General features: G+C 40.8%; 2 protein-coding genes across 3 annotated transcripts; one reads left to right on the top strand and one right to left on the bottom strand.

The window, feature by feature from the left end:
• Window positions 1-310: 310 nt before the first annotated feature.
• LOC142371215 (phosphoribosyl pyrophosphate synthase-associated protein 1) lies at window positions 311-10,631 on the top strand. Of its 2 annotated transcripts, XM_075453831.1 has the most exons (11): window positions 311-701; window positions 1,040-1,092; window positions 1,466-1,532; window positions 1,658-1,830; window positions 1,925-2,040; window positions 2,142-2,197; window positions 2,434-2,579; window positions 3,856-3,897; window positions 6,020-6,090; window positions 7,698-7,844; window positions 8,546-10,631. In XM_075453831.1, the coding sequence occupies exons 1-11, from the start codon at window positions 619-621 to the stop codon at window positions 8,702-8,704; spliced, it is 1,113 nt and encodes a 370-aa protein (XP_075309946.1). In that variant the 5' UTR covers window positions 311-618; the 3' UTR covers window positions 8,705-10,631. The 2 variants fall into 2 exon arrangements, with proteins under 2 accessions (XP_075309946.1, XP_075309947.1); XM_075453832.1 differs by lacking the exon at window positions 3,856-3,897.
• A 2,922-nt stretch (window positions 10,632-13,553) lies between these two features.
• On the bottom strand, window positions 13,554-14,844 carry LOC142371264 (ras-related protein Rap-1b-like). Its single transcript, XM_075453895.1, has one exon. It carries the CDS (start codon window positions 14,721-14,723, stop codon window positions 14,091-14,093), a length of 633 nt encoding a protein of 210 aa, XP_075310010.1. The 5' UTR covers window positions 14,724-14,844; the 3' UTR covers window positions 13,554-14,090.
• Window positions 14,845-21,052: the final 6,208 nt, after the last annotated feature.

Here is a 21,052-nt window from a genome sequence, read left to right as displayed (position 1 = left end):
TTTAGTAGATCTAACATTACATTTGTTGACCTGAGTAAATGCTTTTAAGGATTTTTTTTAAATACAACAAACAGAAATTATAAAAAACTGGTAAAAACAAACAAACAAAAAACATTGCATGAAACGTTGGGTAAGCTAAGTATTGAGTTTGTAATGTCAAACCTTTACTAATTTTGGTAGTGACTTAGTGACTTTGAACGTAATATTTTAAAACTATGACTTAGTAAATAAAATCATCCTCTGACTAAGTCAATACATTTCCCACACCCGCAAAGCGCAGCCGACAACATTGACCCATTGAGAACACCGTAGTTCTCAATATACATAGCCGTTGGGATACCGTACAACCCGAAAAGCAGGTGTCAATCGTTAGCTTGTGGATAACTGTCCAACCCAGTAAACACACGAACGTAATTGTGCTAATTTTGTGGCTATGTTTTAGCTAAGCTAGGGTCGCACACCAATGCTCCTTTCGTGTAAATGTTCACAACTAGCTGGCTAATGTGCGGTAGCTAGCTAACCAACGACAACGTTGTAAAGAAAAACAAAACGCAGCTCTGAGCTAAAGTAAAGGGTTGCCGCAGACTCTCTGTGACATTTAAGCGCTAAACTACTAGAATGAATGTCCCTAAAAGTGGTTATCGCGTCTTTTCCGCAAACTCTTCCGCAGCATGCACAGAACTGGCAAAGAAGATAACTGAGTAAGTACTCCAAGCCATTAGTATTGTCTGCTGGTTAATGTTTAACGCTTCCCTGTCGAAGCCTTGCACTAAGGTGTGTTAGCTTGTAACAATTGACTGTGGTAATCAGAGCCCTCCTGGGGATGACAGTGAACTTTTTAATTATATTCACGAGTAGCAATACAATTAACGTGATGTGACTGGCTACTTATGTCTAGTCCAGATGGAATGAATTAATGGAAAATGTAATGAATGCCTCATGTTGGCGAGGGTTGGAGATGTTGCAGTTTGCAAATAATCATAAGCTTTCACAATTGGTGAAAACACGTGGGTTGCAATATTGTGCTCTTGTTTCACAGACGGCTGGGAGTTGAACTGGGGAAGTCTGTGGTATTTCAGGAATCGAACAGAGGTAAGGAGGGTGCTTGCATGAATACATGTCAGCGTAAAAGTTTGATATTCCTTCCACTCAGAAATATGTGGGATACTTATAGAGTTTTTTACTTGAGAGGGTGGGTCTGTCTGATCATGGCTCCCTCATGTCCAACTTGAATCCCAAATTGAATAATAAAATTATTATTATTAGGTATCTTTGAGCCGATGCAGGGCACGAACAAGGACCGCACACATGTACATAGTTCCAGATACGTGTTCATGCTTTGCATGTGAGAAAATAATACAAGACAAATTGTGGGCATAGCAGCGTGGCATTTTTAATGGGAAATGTTATTGTCGGAAAATCTGCATAAGAAATTGCTGAAAATTAATTTCTTTTCACCCCGTAGAGACAAGAGTGGACGTAAAAGAATCTGTACGTGGGCAGACTATCTTCATTATCCAGACCATACCAAGGTGAATATAGAAAGTTATGTCATTTTTACAGCGGGGTGGAATTATAAAGAGTCAGAACAAAGATTATCACTAATCACAGTTCACAGAATTGATTCCTCTCCTCTCCTCTGTTTTTCTGCAACCAGAGATGTCAACACTGCCATTATGGAGCTTCTTGTTATGGCTTATGCCCTCAAGACCTCTTGTGCAAAGAACATCATCGGAGTTATTCCATACTTTCCCTACAGCAAACAGTGCAAGATGAGAAAGAGAGGCTCAATAGTGTGCAAATTGTTAGCTTCAATGTTGGCTAAAGCAGGTATAAGGCAAAAGAAGAAGAAAGAATCAAATCTTCAGCTTATATTTCTATAAGTCTTATCATTAAAGTCGGATATGTGTGTTATGCTCTGAAGGGTTAACCCACATTATCACCATGGACTTGCATCAGAAGGAGATCCAGGGCTTTTTCAGCTTTCCAGTGGACAACCTGCGTGCCTCCCCTTTCTTGATCCAGTACATCCAAGAAGAGGTGATAATCGCGTCAGATGCATTTGTGCCCCTGATTAAACTCTGTGTGAACTAAATCGGTCCAATAGAAACTGTGACGTCTATTTTCCTTCACCCTGTCAGATTCCTGATTACAGAAACGCCATCATTGTGGCAAAGGCCCCTGCTGCAGCTAAAAGGTAACTGATTAGAAGAAAGTACAAAGATATGCATTTCACCCCAGAAATGAAGCCTTTGGAATTCAATGAAGCATGTTGCGATACCATCACATTATGCCAGAACATTGAAGGAATGTAGGTATGTTCATTTATACATGAAGTAACAAAAAAGGAAGCATGTTAAAGGTGGACCCTGCATTTGTCTCCCTTTTTTTTTTTTTTTTTTTTTTTTTCTTACCCTTTTTCTTTTCTCCCAGAGCTCAGTCTTATGCAGAACGGCTCCGTTTGGGTCTGGCTGTGATTCACGGCGAGGCCCAGTGTTCAGAGTCTGACATGGCGGATGGAAGACACTCCCCGCCGTGTGTGCGCAACACTACGGGACACACGGGACTGGAACTGCCTTGTAAGAGCAGCCATCTTTGTTTAGCGCTGTAGACGTCATATTTGGTTACATTGGCTTGTGTGTCGGTACCAGTGCTTGATTTGACCCGTACGTGCTATTTTTCTCGCAGTTCGTTGTTTGATGCCGTTTAGATTCCTTGACATTTATCCCACCAGAAAAAAAAGAAAAATAGCCAGCAATACATTTCTTACAGTTTAACAGTTAGTTAAAATCTCAAGTGCTTCAAAGTCTACGACCTCAACACTTCACTATGTCCATAATCTGACAAGCCTTTGTCACAGCAGATGTTTCGACTTCTCAGAGCAGAATAGGCACACGCCACACAGATTTAGTTTAGAACGGTTCACTTCCTCTTGGCCTAACATAAAGCCATGGACGTGCAGCCATCTTTAACACAGCTGTGCTTTTCTCACTTTGACATGATACAATATCTGCTGTGAAATGGGTCCAGTCCTGCCACCAGTCTAATACAGCTCTTCTTTTGTGTTAACCTGCTTTGAGCTGTGTCTTACTCATACCATTAACCACACTCCGAAAAAACGGGATGTTTCTGTTACTGCATGATTTTATTTCCCAGACACCCACTGGGCACCCACAACAAGCTGTAAATTTCCAACGCGCCAAGTATGAGCGACTAAATATCACAGAATCGTAGTCCTTTGTTTGCTTTTGAAACAGGGTTTATGGTGAAGCTTAATGTGAGCTCTTATGTTTCTTGTGTTAAAGTAACATCAGAGAAGTTTGGTCCCTTGACATTTTTGTGGGCTTTTTATGGTTTCTTTGTGGCCTCTTCAACATGACAAAAAGAAAATCCATGTGCAGGGCTCACAAGATTTGTTTTTGTGATGGTGATGTTACATACCACAAGAGGGAGCCAGAGAGCCAAGAAAATAGCCAAATTCTCTGGTGATACTTTAAATGCTGGTAAGAAAGATTTGGAGGTAAAGTCTGAAGGACTATGAAACAAGTGTGTCCTTGGCAAATGACTCCATGTTTGCATCTATTATTTGGTTAAAAAGAAAAAAAACTGCTTACGTTTTCATATTTAACTTTGACTTTAAAAAAATCCTCCTTTTGTAACTGTAGCTTTTAAATTGCTTCAACCAAAAGAGGACTTTGTTTTAGAGTTTGACAGTCAGTCTGCTTTCTTGGTGTTTTGTTTTTCATTTCTGTCAACCTCAGGAGAGGATCTTCCAAGCCTTAGCATCATGTGTTTGTCATGTCTTTTATATATTTGTGCATTTGTGTTAACATGGTGTTTATTTGTCGACAATAGCTGGCAAGCAACAAGCTCCGTTCCCCGGCATAGAGCTTCCAAGTACGACTTAAAACTAATTCACATCTGACTATGAAATGATTCCTCTTCAAATGGTTCCTTGATTCGTGCATGTGTAGAGGGAGAGAGAAAAAAAAAAGGGGGGTTTGTATTTCCATCTTGTGAAAATGCAGTCTGGTTTCATAGACGGGGTTTTAGTGTAAATTTTGCGCATCATCAGTGTTCGGATAGTGTGCACTGACAGCAGTTTCAGGCAAATCGGCTACGGCGATCTCCACTTGACATACAAGCGATTTGCGAGGCACGTTTGACTTGAAATGAACAGTTTTCGTGTTTGCTGCACCTCTTCTATGATTCCAGACAGCCACTTCCACAAGATGGTCCGAACTTTGTTTTTGTCGTGCTCTGATTTAAGTTCAAAATCCATCAATCAAATCAGAAACAAGCCAATCATCTTGTTTTATTTCAGTTAATTTTTGTTCTATGATATCTGGACTCATCTTGCCAATCAAACACTCAATGCACCCATCTTTGAACCTCTCTTAAAACCTGATTACTTGGTCATAAATGCATGTGAGGAGAGAAATAAAGCATTCTTTTGAAACCTGCGATCTAGTGTAAGAATGACTGTAGCAGTCGACGGGTTTAAGCCTCGAACTTTCAATATGCTACCTCCAGTGTTCAAACAGAACTTTTTACGTCAACAGAAATATTTATTGCGTGATGCTCGTCTTCCCTTTTTAGTCATTTTGGATACGCTAATCCTCTATTAAGATTACCGGAAGATGTTGAATGATGGGTTTTATTGACCTTTCTCCCAAGACATCTTCAATTGATTTCAGGTTTTATGACCACAAGTGTGTGTGTGTGTGTGTGTGTGTGTGTGTGTGTGTGTGTGTGTGTGTGTGTGTGTGCGTGTACACTGCTCACTGCGCGGCTGTTCTTGGTTGATAGCGATGAAAGACTGATTATGGCATTTCCAGGTTTTCTTGATACCGTGAAACTCATGATCTTCCCTGTTCTGCAAGGCATGCTCTTCCTTTTCTCTGCTTTGTGATACTGTTCTTTCACAATCAGCTTGGCTTGCTGATTGTTTTTCAGTCGATTTGTGTCCTCAAACCCTGTGATCGTCTACATTTACATGCATACCAGTATTCTTCAATTTAATTCTTCTTTCTGTTTATGCATCAGATATCTGTTTGATGGGTAGTTGCTTGAATATACTGCATCATGTCTAATTGCGCTTTCATTTGAATTGAAATGAGATAAGCCTAATTTCCTGCCTTATATTACACACGTTACTGTTTGTATTGAGCATATGTACTGATGGCAGATTTAAAGTGGCATTTTAGCAAATAAAATGCCACATCGGGATGTTTACAGTTAGTCCGCGGCAAGCTAAACAGTTTCGTATTCTTTCTTCAGCTCGAGAATCCATAGTGTGGCGATTGACACAAGCTCTGTCATAATGTCAAAGGAAGCCGTCCTTGTGTATATGTTATGTGATTTTTAAAAAAACAAAACAAAAAAGGCTCATTGTGGTGTGCATGTAAAAGTAGGCTCGTAGCTGGCAGCACTTCTATTCGACTGAGGACTGATGCCAGAACACTGGCAAGTGTGTATGAAGACACTCTCATCGGGGCTTGCCACTGTTTGTTTTTTTTGGTGTGTGTAATCAGTGTTTGGTGCACATTTGGTTCCTATGCCGACTGCTGCCAAATGCCTGCTGTAGCCTGGGCCTGAAGCTGTGTGTGTCCAGACAATTTTGACTGTCCTTTGATTGGGTATCCTGGGCTGAAAACCCCTTTTTCTCATTTGATCTTTGCATGGCATGCTTTGCACTAGGTTTAGTGTTTCAGTTTTGTCTCCTTAGGAGTAGGAGGGGTGGGGGGGGGGGGGGGGGGGGGCACTTTCACTGCTGCCTTTGATTGATCAGTTGCCATTTCAGTCGAGTGTAGCACTTTATTTAACAAATCACTTTCAACCATTCAATGAGATCCCAGTAATTTTTTTTATTTTTTGGGGGGGGATGTTGATTTGCTGAAATTACAAACATTTTCTCAACTCATTTTACCCAATCTACTGAGATTTATTTGTGAGTGGGTAAACAAATGCTGTCGTACCCTTGTGGAATGATCTGGTAACTGTTTGCTTTTCTTTTCAGTAATGATGGCCAAGGAGAAACCTCCGATTACTGTAGTTGGAGATGTGGGTGGGAGAATTGCCATCATTGTGGTAAGATACTTCAAAGATGTTTTAGCTTTCATCTTAAGTGTGTATATGCATACATACATGCGCTTTACTGTTTGTAGAGAAAGATGGAACTTCAGAGCATGTGCAGAGCGCCTCGGCCAGTTTGAGTCTATCGAGTCTACGTTCAAGGCATTCCTACATTTCTTTATGAAAGCAAATGGAGCCTAATTTTCTCACGTTGCAGCTTCCTGTTCCTTTGCCAGAACAGCTTGGCGCGAGTACAAGGCCTTGCTTTTCCTTTCGCTGTCATCCCCGCTCAGTCAGTGGCAGCATCATGTGAGTGCACTTAGTCTCTGAGCGATCACTCCGGGTATACGTCTATACAGCTGAACTCAAAGCACAGCGCCCACGTCGACTTTGGCCACACGTCGGCCACATCGCAGAGAAGACGCTTGTTGGTCTGCAGTGGACTGAGGAACAGAAATGAACAGCCGGATCTGCATGTTACTCACACCACTGTTCATTTTTACTCACGCTGAATAGATTTATGGTCGGACTCTGGAGCTTTGTTTGTTTCAGCTTGCCTGGTCATCCAATACTTGCATCAGGTCACATTAACCACTCTTTAACACATGTTGCATATACCTGTTTACAGTTCCTCTGCCATTAACTGAAACCACTAAATTATACTGCAAAGAATAAAGTAACCTAATCCAAGCTCTTAATAAAAAAAAAAAAAAAAAAAAAAAAAAGACTGAACACGGGGATGCTGACGGTCATTCCTCTCTCATTGATCTTAACACATTGACTCCCAAGTCACGTAAAACTACGTTTTTACTGCCCATGCGTTGGCTCCCAAATGGTAAAAATAAGTTTTTACGTTTTTTTTATGGATTCTGAATCTATACATTCTAATGCACATTCTGTGTGATTTTTGTAATTATGTGATGAACAGAACTGACATAGATGGCAGTCAAAAACTGGTGTCATCATCTGGACATTTTGATCATTACGCCAATGGCTTTGCGTCAACTCAAGAACAATTTTGATAACGCTGCATTGATTGTTGTGCATTTCCGCATTTTGTCCAGTCGCACGTGTCGGTTTCCAAAGGGTGACGGTAAAGTAACATAAACAAACAACAAGAAGGAGAAGAAGACACGCGACACGTCTAAGGAGGCGGTCTTATGAACAGGTTAGCTTTGCAACATGCGACACGACGCAAATCCTCTGACCCGGATATGTAAGTATCTAAAGTGCGACAGGCTGAAAGAGCGCACGTTTCACAAAGGCCCCGATATCTCAGTTTGTTGTTGATTTTGGTGGATACCCGCCTTGGTTTAGCTAAGGCTAGCTCGCTAATGGCGGCACCTAGAGACACGCAGTTTTGACCCACAAAGAGTTTAAAGTCTCAGCCTTCAAACGAGCCATAACATGTTTCAGTGTCCCTATCACATAATATGCTGTGACTGTACAAAAAACATAAAAAAAATGGTTTAGAACGCTGGGATTCTACGACATAATTCTGTAAAAACCGCTGGTAGTCAATGTGTTAATAAAGAGAAGGAGGTCTGTGTGAACCTTTTTAACAAGATCTGTTATTCACTTTGAACTGTTTATTTTGTCTATGCTTTGGCTTCTCCTTTCAGGATGACATTATAGATGACGTTGGAGACTTTGTCGCAGCTGCAGAGATCCTGAAAGAAAGGGGGGCCTATAAGATATACATCATGGCCACACATGGTTTACTTTCTGCCGACGCTCCACGCCTCATAGAGGAATCGGCCATTGATGAGGTGAGGACACCTGAACTCGATCTAACTCCCGTATTTGATTTAGTTCAATTTAACTGTAATGTTTTGCGACATTATGAATGTGTCTGTCTCACACACATGCTCCGATAAACATTGATAAGGAGGCTGAGAAAGAACTGAAAATGTTTGATTGGACTGAATTATGCCACGGACAGAGCTGCTGCTAGAACAAAGAATGAATCCTTGTTTTCAGCAGCCTCGGGTGTCGGGCTTCAGTTCCATTTTTTTACCATTTGATCTTTAGAAAACGGTAGTTACGGTTTGGTTTAAAGGTCTCAATTTGGAGAAGTTTCTCCAAGTCTCATTAGTCTCCCATAATAAGTATTAAGTACAAGTATCATGTTGTGCCCGTGCACCCCTGGTTTTAGCCTCTTTCCAAACGGGCTGTCCCACGCTGCTTTGTACTCACGGTTGCCATTTTGAGTCCAAACCTGCTTTTTAACTGACGAGTCTAAAAATAGAAAAGGACACAACAGTTGACACTTCTCACTCCCAGTGCTCACCATTGTGGTGACAATGTGAAAGGGGAAGGACCCTCCAACCTTGAGGAGTCTAATTGACCTTTTTAGTCTAATTTGAACACTCTCTTTTTCACACCAGTTGGCTTTCTCATTCATAGGTTTTTGGTATTTTAACTTTCACAGAAAGTGCCAACGCAGTCTCCTCTTTCTCTGGTTCTTCAGGTGGTCGTGACAAACACGGTGCCCCATGAAGTACAGAAGCTGCAGTGTCCAAAAATCAAGACGGTGGACGTCAGCATGATCTTGGCCGAGGCCATCCGTCGCATTCACAATGGAGAATCCATGGCTTACCTGTTCCGCAATATCACTGTGGACGACTAGAGTGCCAGAGCAGCAGCGACCGAGACCAGATCCACCGGTGTTCCGCGCTGAAGGAAAATGCTGATGTCACGCTCCATTTATTGTTTTATGTCAGGATAACATGTTTTCCGTGTATCCTAAGTAGTTTAAAGAAATGCTCGAAATTGCCCACGAAAGGATTTAGTCTCTGACCAAAAGTAAGTCGGATGCAAGTTCAATTGTTCCGTTGGCTCACTGTGAAAAAGGCTATAGTGTTTCTCATGTAATTGCATTCTATTTCAGGAGCCGCACACCCACGGTTTCTCAAACGGTTTATTGGAAAAAAAATTACACTTCTGGGGTGCTGACTCCGATGAGATATTTTGATTACTGTTGCCGGCTGCCATCCAAAACGGTTAAAGAGGCGAGTAGATGGGATGAGTGCAGCCGTTTGGACTTCCCTAACTCCTAAATGTAAAGAATGCCCATTTTCGATGGTACTGAACGGCTTGTGTCGACGGGTTGAATTTTGTGCCAAATTTGACAAGCGAGCCGGTCGGTCAGAATGTCGTGTCAGTCCAACACAGTTGGGCGGTGTTTCCCACACATCTGTTCATTTGTGGGGCCCTTGGCTCCAGTACCAAAGGCTACAAATGAATAAGTGTTTGGGAAACACTATTACTGCATAAACAAATGAAATGTATAATGAGTTGGCAAAGAAAAAAACCTTGCTGCCTCCCCATGTAACGTCGGTGTCAGGGCCACGCTGGCTTATAGCAAGCAAACCATGACGTTTACGGTTGATATTTTTGAACTCTTAAGTTCCAACTAACTTGAACAAAAGATATATTATTACCTATTTTGTCATTAACTACAGTAACTTGTATCTCGTGGCTGAGCTTAATCTGCAAAGCAATAATTGTCCTCTGTAATGGAAGACGACGCTTCCTGACACTCTTGCTAGCTCTTGTGATCAGAGCTGCTCTGATCCTGTATTTAATGGAGCATGTTGCTACCAACAACAACAAAGGAAATAGTAGACAAACTCCAGTTCTCTTGCTTTTTATTTTATTTTTTTTGCTTTTTTTTGCACCCTTTGTGGGAATGCAAGGTAAAATTGTTCTGTCAGCAAACAATAGGCCGTGGATTTTGTAGTATATTTATTTCCTGATTGTGGGATGATGTCAGTTAAGGTCCAGTGACGACCTTTTTGAAATCCAGTGTACTGCAGCCTGCTCATTTGTTCCATACTATTTATGATGATTTGGTAAGAAGAGTTGATGCAACTCATCCGTATCCAGCTTTATGTACCCTCTGAACTTGTGAGTGATGCTCAATGGGGGGAGAAAAAAGAAAAAGCATATTTTCTGTGCCGATTTAGCCTTTTGCTCAGGGAAATATACTTTATAAGCCAACACACATTTATTTGCCCTTGTGTTTTTGAGCGCGTGTACATGGTAACAGAAACATTGGTGAGATTGTCTTCCGTGCAGCGGTACAGGATGACTGCTCCTTTTTAAACCACTGATTTAGTTAAGTTATAGATACTGGATTTCTTTTGTTTTTTGCGATATGGAAGCGTTGGTGTTGATAAGCTGGTATGGCACAGAGCTGGGAATTGTCTGAATTAAATGCCCCTTGCTGTGTCAGCTCATGTTATGTCTGTCTTCAATGCGTTTCATGATGTCTATATTTATTGTTCCTCTGAGTCTCTCCCCACAGCCTTCTGTCCGACTCTTCAGTGTTGTTCAATGTGTATGAAAATAAAAACCGTTGCCGTTAAACCACCAATCAGAGGCTGGAGTAATTGTTGACTGTAGTATATGGACAGTTTATGCTGCTTCATGGCAAATGTTTGAAGTTTTGGTTTCGTGTGCACCTTTATTTTTGTTTAAAACACTGTGTTGTCTGTATTAAACTGATGTGATGCGTTGGCCAAAATAAAAAGACATCCGTATAATTTAAGGCATACATGCTTAGAGAAACACTTTGTGTGGATATTTACCAATCCCATTTTTTTTATTTTTTTTTTAATATAGATTTCAGATATTTTTGGTCAAAATGTCTTTAATTCGATGCTGGGAAACAAGCATTTTTTTGTAAGCATTGTAGGTGGATTTTGAGTCATTTTTGGATCTTTCGGTGTTTTCTGCACCACAACCAAATTTCCATCAGTTGAACTTTATTGCAATTTTAAGCAACAAATGCACTCTGTAGACATTTAATGAAAGCTGCTGAAACGATTCAGACGAAAAGGTCGTTGATGAAATATAACTCACAAAGACTTACATTTATCTCAAACGGCACTATGTTTGTAAATGGTCTAACACAACCGGTAGTTAAAAACCTTGGAAAAAAACATCTGTAGTGGTAGTCGGGGATCCTATACTTGTTCCAAACTTCTCAGGAATCTACTTAGCACTGAGGAGCTTGAACCAAGTCTAGGAGCAGAGACAAGCACAGAAATAACATCAGTCACTGCTGCTTCCATAACAACCAACTAAGCTGAAGCTCGTTGCTGACTATGTTTCTCCATTACATGTCGCAGCAGCAGAAAAAAAGGTTAACCGGGTCGTTTGCACTCCAGTCTCTATCTACAACAAAGTTTGGGTCTGTTGTTCATTAAGACCTGTATGAAAAGTTTAGATCGCACCTGAGGAGGCTTCTCCTCTGCGTCCTCCGCCGTGTGCCAGAGAGAAAGGTTTGCCTCTCTGTGGACCAGCTGTGGGTTTAAACACACCCAAAGAGGAACCAGAGATTTGATGGTTATAGGTCGCTTCCTCGTCTCATTCCGGAGAAACAATGCACCTTGACAAAGTGTTTTTGGAAAGAGGAAGCATGTGTGGAAGCGTTAACAAAATGCACAAAGGGCTTTTAGAGAACATAAAAATGTCAGACGTTAATGTAGTGCTGTAATATTCCACATCAGCTTACATCACAGCTTTCTTGTGCCCTCGAAAGTCTGTCGACGAGACATGGAGACGCCATGAGTGGTGTTATCAAGCTACAAATGAATACAAATCACTATCTTAATATCCTTAACCAGTTTAATGCGGGTGTACTTCTCAGCCCACAAACTCATTTCCTCCATGACGTGTCAGTGAAAAGCAGATGCAGAAAGCCAAAAGGCTGATGTAGAATACATGGAGGGAAATGATCGATCCAAATGTGTTATCAGTTAAAAATGTTTACCAGGGGTTACAGTGTAGAATTCAGTTGGCATTATTACTTTTTGGGCTTTGATTCCCTGACAGCAGCCAGTGACAGCTGGTGAGGCACATATCTGTCTTTTCAGTTCTTTAGAAATCTTGTTTTAGTTGACACAGTGATGCATTGTTTGCATGCCCTCTCAGTAAGTTGCACACACACACCCACACACACACATATGCAGGCACATTGAGAAAATGAATATCATCTGCTGCACCACCAGAGGGCAATACAGCACAAAACAGAGGTTGTGGAATTTATTCACGGTTTTTCTGCAGAATAATCCTCTCTGTATCAGTTCTTCGTTGGAAGCTGTGTAGAGATGAAGATTTATTGGAATCTACAAGCCCCTTAAAGTGATAGTCCGGAGTAGATTCAACCTGGGGTCATTTGAACCGTGATATCCAGCCAAGTAGCCCACCCGAAGTTTTTTCAATATTGGCTGAACATCAGCCGAGTTACTGAGTTATCCGAATAGCTTCGTACAAGGGTTAATGGAACCTGGTCCGTATCTCCAAAATTACCACACTAAAATCACATGACATGACACCAAACTTCTACAGTAGTACAAATATGGTCTGTACTCACAAAAAGATGCATTTGGAAGTTTGAAAATAGTCCAGGAGTTTATTATTATCAACACAAGCCTAATAGCTTCTCTGCTGCTAAAGCTGCGTCGACGTCACTTCTGGGAGCTGGGAGCTTCAAAGTAAGATGAGGGTTGATCTACTACTGTAGACAACAAAGCAAGGCTGCTCAATTTCTCCATTGATAAAATAAATTCACAACTCTACAACATAAAAATTCATAAAAAACCATGTAGAATATAGCATATACTTTGTTGTCTACAGTAGTAGATCAACCCTCATCTTACTTTGAAGCTCCCAGAAGTGACGTCGACGCAGCTTTAGCAGCAGAGAAGCTATTAGGCTTGTGTTGATAATAATAAACTCCTGGAGTATTTTCAAACTTCCAAATGCATCGTTTTGTGAGTACAGACCATATTTGTACTGCTGTAGAAGTTTTGTGTCATGGCATGTGATTTTAGTGTGGTAATTTTGGAGATACGGACCAGGTTCCATTAACCCTTGTACTAAGCTATTCGGATAACTCAGTAATTCGGCTGATGTTCAGCCAATATTGAAAAAACTTCGGGTGGGCTACTTGGCTGGATATCACGGTTCAAATGACCCCAGGTTGAATCTACTCCGGAGTATCACTTTAAATGTGACAAATGTCAGTCAAGTGATGCTGTTCTGTCACTCCAAACTCACTGATCTGGTTTTATCAGCACTGATTTAAAAAGAAAAATGGATCAACATTAAGCTATAAAGGTTAAATGTTATGTAAAAAATTAGTTTCCCAAATACAGCTGAATGCCCTCTGTATCACATTTACAAGTTGCAGTAATGGTGGTATTTTATTTTGTCATTTCTGCAGTTTGCAGACATATCCTGGTGAATGCTACACATGTCTCACCTGAGCTGTTTTTTTATACATGTTGGAGGTGTGTGGTACCTTTTGTGAGCTTTATTTTCACTCTTATATTCACATTTCCGCAGGGCTGCGACAGCTTCATCTTGTAATTACCGTTATAAAAGTCAGCGTCTACGTAGGGATATTTATTTTTGTCTGTTCTGCAGCATCACAGAAGAGTGAGTGGTAAAAATGACAGAACAGTCTGCAAAAATGACAGTTATTTATTCCTTTATATTAAAATGAGCACAAAATAAGAATGTAGCAGTGAGGAAGAACTTCAAGAGTATTCACAAATAAGCATTTAAAAGCTGTGAGAGGAGCCGCACAAGGTTTCACAACACAGCGTTTGATGATCATAAATAGGAAAGTTCTTTTTTTTTCTGTTCACTTCCGTCATGTGGAGGTACAGAAACACTTGTTTTTCAGACTGGTTATTTCACAGATATAGGACTTCAGTACAAAACATCACAATTAAACATGAGTAGGTTAGGAGTGTCTAGTTGGACCACATTCTGCCTTGTCTTTAAGGTTGTATTTGTTTTCATCAGTACATCTCTGTCCTCTTTGTAGCACCTCTGAGCTGCAGTGGTGAGGAAGATTCATCTGATTGACTCATTTTCTCATGTAATGCATATTTAACAAAGTCTCTCGGTATGTTATTGTCTTGTCACGACAACTTCTCAGTATAGTTTTCTCTAGCTTAGTCTCTTTGTGTTGTGGCCCGACGGACAGGTCCAAATCCTTACGAGATGAGGCAGCTGTTGGTCTTGTTCATGGGTGGCCTTTTGTCGCTCTCCTTGGGGAAGGTTTCCCGTCGCTGGCACAGTGCTGGACTGAGCCGACAGGGCAGGTTTGCCTGCTGCAGGAGCTCCCTGAAAGCCTCCAGCACATTGATGTTGTCTTTGGCTGAGGACTCCAGGAAGATGTGGTTCCAGTCCAGATCCACTGTGGACAGAACGTCCTCGTTGGACACCCGGCGCTCATTGTGGCAGTCAATCTTGTTGCCAATCACCACGATTGGTGTGTACTTGTCCTCTTTGACCTCCAGGATCTCCTCTCGCAGACTCTTGACTGCCTCCAGGGATTTGGGGTCATCGACAGCGTAGACAAGAGCAAAGGCGTCGCTGTTCTGGATGGAGAGCTTACGCATGGCAGGGAAAGAGTAGCTGCCACTCGTGTCCATGATGTTGATGGTGACTTTGACTCCCCCCACCTCATATTCCATCCTGTGGAGCTCCTCCACTGTGCGCCTGTGCTTTGGCTCAAAAGAGTCTTTGAGGAAGCGTTGGATGAGGGCTGTCTTCCCCACTCCACCTGCTCCTAGAAATACCAGCCGTACCTCTGTCTTCTCTTTCACCTCAAAAGACATGTCCATGCTCTTTTCTTTCAAAATTCAAATCCTCCTTCTTCTCCTACTACCTGGGAAAGTGGTTTACTTGAAGCTACGGAGCTGGAGCTGCTTGTGTTGAAGAGGATGATGCATGTGGCAGATGCCTGTGTGTGTGCTTGCCAGGCTGTACTCTGTATTTATTTACACTCAACACCTGCCCCCCTGTGCTTCCAGCCAATCAGGGGAAGGCAGCAATTCTGACTTGAATTTACAGCAGCCAATCAGAAACAAGTGCAAATCAAGTAGAGGAGCAGTAGGAAAAGTGAGTGTAGGTGTTCGTTGTGTACAGTGCAGAAAACATTTCTGCACACAGGCTCATTTCTCTTTGATGCATTTTTAAGTGTAATTGATTGCTTTTTTTTTTTCATTTATATAAGCATTTTCATTTAAAGCAATACTATGTAACTTCTCAAAAAGCCCATTATGGAGCTCCCCCTACAGGCTTGGAGGTAATGTATGGTTAAGACACTGTCGTATCTCTTTCTCTTCCTTGCTTCATCAGTCAACGTCTTCTTCTGTTTCTTCGGTGCCTCTGCCATGACGATCGTACTGACAATGTTGCGCTAGCTTAGCCTTATACCTGGGAGTTTGAGAGGGGTCTATTTGTTTTTGCAGTAGGTGTGCCAGAAAGCAAGTCGAAGTACTTCCGCTCAGCTCCCGGGCCGGTCCAGCAAAGTTACATAGCGCAGCTATTCCAACTCAGACCCCCGAAGGGCATAGGAGACAGGCCAATCGTAATATTAAAACTCATTCTAGCGGCAAAATTTTTTTCAAACTGTTATTTTAAGGTAGAAATGTTACATAGTATTGCTTTAAAAGAGGTTTACCACAACTGTAATCAACAAAAAAATAACTTCTTAGCGGTATATAAATGAACATTCCATAATGATTATGTGGTTTTTGACAGGACCTGAAAGGAACAGTTACAGATCTACTCGGCCACTTAATAGGACTTCTGGTCTTGTTCCAGTATATTGTCCTTATAGTGTCTTTGTCTGGTATACAGACACTTGAGGAAATTCAATACATCTTGGTCAAAGTGTATCCAACTCAGCAGAGATAGGTGGCGATTTGCTCCCTTACAAATAAGATACATTTTATATTGTTACAAGCTTCTTCCTCTTCCTCCTCTTCTTCTTCTTAATCTGTGCACCGGCTTCCACTTTTCCCTCTGAGTTAAATCCAGAAACTGGAGCATGTGCAGAGCACCTTGGCCTTTTGACTCCAACAGACCGAATATAGCTAAACTGACTCTGAAGTGTACTATCTGGGTGTGTTAGGCTGACTTTGAGAATTCTGGCTTTACACGATTCAAACATCTGTGCTTAAATGTATGTTAAAATTCACTCGTTGCAGCTCAGTCATTAATGTTCAGTTGTTCCTTTAGCTTGGTCTCGTCAAAGTATGTGATTTATACATTTGTCCACGCGTCCAAGACGTAATAATGTCCCAATCAATGAATTTTAATTGATTATGGCAACGTGACCTGTGGCTACTGCTTTCTGTATGGCAGTGTTCACATGACCTGATGTGAATTAAGACCTATGAAGAGTAAAATCTGTAAGGTATAAGCATGGAGATTTTTGTTCCTATAGTTAACATGATGACTTGCCCTGACCAGTGATCCCAAACATAAAGGTTGTGGATGAGCATCTCATTCTTCCTTCTTATTAACATTTGTGCTAGTGAGACATAGAAAGTGAACATCATTGTGTTGGAATACTTATGAATCGTGTACAAATATGTGGTTACAAATCCAAACTGAAGCTGCATGTTTTATATCAATACTTTTTGCCACCATAACACGGCATTCTCGCTTGCCTTATCCTTTGAACCTTTTAGTCAATATTTCCATCTTTCTTTCATACTAGTTTAAGATATTGAACCTTTATCTTTGTTGGTCAGTGTTTTTTTTTGTTTTTGTTTTTTACACCAGGCCAAAGAACAACAGTTGAACATTGAACATTAGCCTTGGTTAATACTGGCATATAAACATTGATGTTGATAGGTTTGCACTGATCCTGAATCAATAAACAAACAAGACCAACAAAATGTGACTGCTTATTATGATTGAGTTCTCAGTGTTTTTTTGAAAGATTAAAACGTTTCCTCTGCGAGAACCTGGACGGCATGCAGTTAAATCAGAAAAAGGAGAAAAAGAAAAGAAACATTCACCTTAGCAGTTGTCAGTAGGGCGCCTTTCATGCTCTGTCTACCCAGACTTTGTCACTTGTTGCTATGGCACCACAGATCCATTACCTCAACTGAGAGGGATTTATAAGTAGAAATGTGCTCCTAATTAGTTCTGCCATTCATACCTGGGTTCAGTATTTCATACTGATAATGACAGTGATGATAATGATCATGAGATATGGCAAATATAAGCATATTTTATACCACCACACTTCTGTGGGCTAAGACATTGGGTATGTGGCTTAGAATGATTACATTTCATTGGAGCAATCTCAGGAGTTGATCATTATTTAAAGATTGAAGGTAAAATTCTACATCTGGGTTCCTCTTGTCCTGTCCAGCTTAGATTCAACCATGTTTGGCTCAACTCTGTACACTTTACCTGATTTTATACTCATGCGTGTGTGATTCTTTTATAGTTGTGTATAAATCTTAATTTTGCCTGAGAAACATTTGTTTTCTGTTGCTGGGCAGTTAAGTCCATCCATCCATCCATTTTCTATACCCGCTGAATCTGTCGGTCGGGTTGCGGGGGGGCTGGAGCCTATCCCAGCGTTCATCGGGCGAGAGGCGGGGTACACCCTGGACAGGCCGCCAGTCCATCACAGGGCCACACAGAGTTATGTCATACAGTTTCATGTCAAAAGAGGCGCACTATCCCTTTAAGTCTGAACTGTGTGACCTCCATCTTCACCCAGCATGCACACTCCACTTTCATAAGATGTTGATGGTGATCTTTCAGATCATTTCATACTATTTTAAACATATGTCCAAAATAGATTCAGTCCAAATATAATTCTACATTGTGCCCGAATTAATAGATAAATGAAAAGATAGATTAGTAACTGAGGCATAGATGATGCCTCCATCACCATATCTCTCTTTGTGGATGGTATTATTTCCGTCATACATGCTGTTAGAATTATATTTTTTCATTCGATCTGATCAAAGGACATCTCATGAGAGTTGTGCAGTCTCTTTTTGGCAGTCTCCAAGCAGGGTGTGACATGACTTTTACAACAAACTCTCACACTGAAATGAACAAATGGGTGGTGCTTGTGTACATTTAAATACGACCCGTCATGGTGTCCTGTACAGTGCCACCCACACAAGTAGTGGGTGGGAAATATGACCCTTATGAGTGTTTCCTCATCGAAGCAAACATTGTTCTCAAGTGTTTTCTCTGCCAAACCAGAAAATCGTCATTTTGAGGATGGAGGGATCCTGAATGGCAAAGGTACACGCTGTGCTTTCAACCATGTGTCACAAGTTCAACGGCCAAATATGGCAAACGTTTTTACACTTCTGATTTAAGACGGCAGCACCACAACACTTTTCTACAACAGTCTTGTCACTTTCTTGATGGGTTCAGTCAATAACATTATGCTTATTTGTTAGGGTTACAGAACTATCACAATTAAGGCTAAAAAAAAAACTTGTTTTACAACACCAACATCTCCTAAATGAAATTTTGGGTTTTCATTATCTGTAAGCCACAATCATCACAATTACAAGAAATAAAGGCTTGAAATATTTCACTCTTAAGTGTATTGAATCTATTTAATAGGAGTTTCACTTTCTGAAATGAGTGACAAAAAATATTGAGCTCTTTTTCACAATATTCTAATTGTTTGAGCTGTGCATTTACCTTTATATGTACCTCCTGTTTCACAGTCCTACTCCTAGTTCCCTGAAGCTTATGGCTTGTTTTTTTTCACTCTGACATACACTACAACTGTGATCCTTGCATAGATCATTGTGTGCCTTCTTACTTAGGTTCATTTGATTACAATAGTCACTTGCGGACTTCAGCAAAGCATCTCCAGGAACATCGATAGAAGCAGGATAGACCATAGCAATCCAATTCCAAATTTATTGAATGGGAAAACCTGTTTTGAAAGACAAAGGGAAGTTATGAACCAAAGAAATCTGGAAACCTTTGAAGGTAAAAACTTTCTTTAGACTTTAGAAATATAACTAACAACTTATATTTGTTAATCAGCTAATTGCCAGCATCTGTTTGCCATTAAACGGTGAGAGGTTTCGGTGATGATTCACTGTTATATAAAAATATTGACTAATTTAGCTGTAGATAATAACACAAGGTTCTGTCCTTTGGGAATAGAATCCAATTACTATCATCTCTAGCACTGACGTAAAACCATTTCATTTTCTGGTGTTTTTTTCCCGATTAGTTGTCATTCAGCCAACTCATGAATGATTAACACAGACTGGAAACTTTCTGTGAGAGTTTGACTTCACCATATTTCATTCAAATTTAGTGAGTTTTCTTCATTTCTAAAAAGGACTTTATCTATTTATTTTCAAACTTTCTTTGAGCTGCAGAGGCGGACTTGAAACCAAGCTGGTCCTGTTATGCAGTACCGAGGTGCTGATCCCGCAGTAGTGTTGGTTTGCGATGGCTGGTTGTGATAATTGGAGGGACAAGCTGTTCCCAGATCACACTGTCTTTCTTTTGATCACAGAGGGGTGACAGCGATCTCTGGATTTGGTGCTCTATTGAACATTAATGACTTTTGTCTACTGGGTAACCATGTTCTTGTTACAGAATAACCTTTTTTTTGTCCTGTAAAACCATGGTTTGTCCAATATATCAATGTCCAAAGCAAAAAAAAAAGAAAAAAAAAGACAAGACAAGGGAAAAAATTAGATCCAGTTCACACGACAATGACACAAACTGAAATTACACAACAGTGTTTGGGATCGTCAATGTAGGGCTGAAAATAACACCCAGTGGCTGCATAAGAAAGTATAGTAAGTAAGTAAGTAAGTATGTTAAGGGAGGGTGGTTTTCTTCTTTTTGTGTTTATTTAGCAGGGTGTGCTGTTCACGCCAGACTAGCCTGCAAGTCAGTCACATTGCATGAGATGATGATTTAACAAAGCCCTGTCACACTTTAATGGTCCAGTGCCAAAGATGCATTCAGGTGAGGAAACAATCCTTTTTCCGTGGAACCAAAAAGTTTGCACTCTATGCAGGATCTCAGGGAACAACACAAACATTTCTGAATAAAAGATTGAGAACAAATAGTGTTCAAGTCAAAAAGGAGGTGGAATTCTCTCCAAAATAAACATAGATGTAATTTAAGATGTTATAAGCTGACCGAGAGGGGCATTCACTGTGCTGTAAAGCCGCATGATCTTTACAGCTGAGCTAAAGGGACAATTCAAGGACACTTTTCTCCAGTGGAGAAAAACATCTGTACAATTTGTTTGCTTGAAGACGAAGACATTTGGCTTTTACTCTCATTCAGCCGGTATCAATAGACCTATATAACAGGTTACTGTTTGTCATGCATCTATTCAAATCACACAGAGAAAGCTGGATTACACTGGCAGACTTCTAAGTTTCAACACCTTGTAAGCCAGAAGTCTTCCCTCCATCAGTGTATTTCAGGCTACCTCGACAGTGATGGACTGTCTCATTATTTGAGGGAGTGAGCACATTTTCTGACACAGATGTAGCCAGACGTCTGTTTCTGCAGACCCTTCCATCATCTGTCGCGCACAAGAAACAGCATGACACAGACATAATGGCCTGGGCGAGGGTGTTATGTCTTATGTCTTATTTTTAGATGGATTCTAACCTGTGGAGATCAAGTCTTTTTATTCATTTTAGAGAGAAAAAAAACAAAAATCGGTGGGTTTTCTCACCTACACTTCAAATTTCAGGATTTTGGCCTGAAGTCATAGTCTCAAGGTACATTTTTGATTACAGGCATCTCTTGTATGCCAACTAGAAGAACAGACCAGAAAACAAGTCCATTAACACCAACCCCCTAAATTCTTATCGCCTCTCTTAATCCTGCCCTTTCATTTAGTGGCTTTGCGATTTTAGGCAGAACAACGTGTATGGCTGGTGTGTATTCCAAACTCCACCCTCCCAAGTTTGGCCACCGGTTCTGTGATAATGTCCTTTGGCTCTGGAACATCATGTACTGGATAATAAAAGGTGTGTTGGTGGAGGGGGCAGAAACAGCATGTCCAGTCGCGGCTGGTCTCAGAAAGTCCTCTCTATTCCTGACGTGGAATTAGTTGCTGCGAATTAGGAAAGGTGACATCATTGTTTTTTTTTTTTCGTTTTTTTTTTCATGCATATAT

Source organism: Odontesthes bonariensis, chromosome 21 (assembly GCF_027942865.1).
Source record: "Odontesthes bonariensis isolate fOdoBon6 chromosome 21, fOdoBon6.hap1, whole genome shotgun sequence".
NCBI lineage: Eukaryota > Metazoa > Chordata > Actinopteri > Atheriniformes > Atherinopsidae > Odontesthes > Odontesthes bonariensis.
The sequence above is the reverse complement of the archived record's forward strand: the minus strand, read 5'-3'. Positions and strand labels throughout refer to the sequence as shown.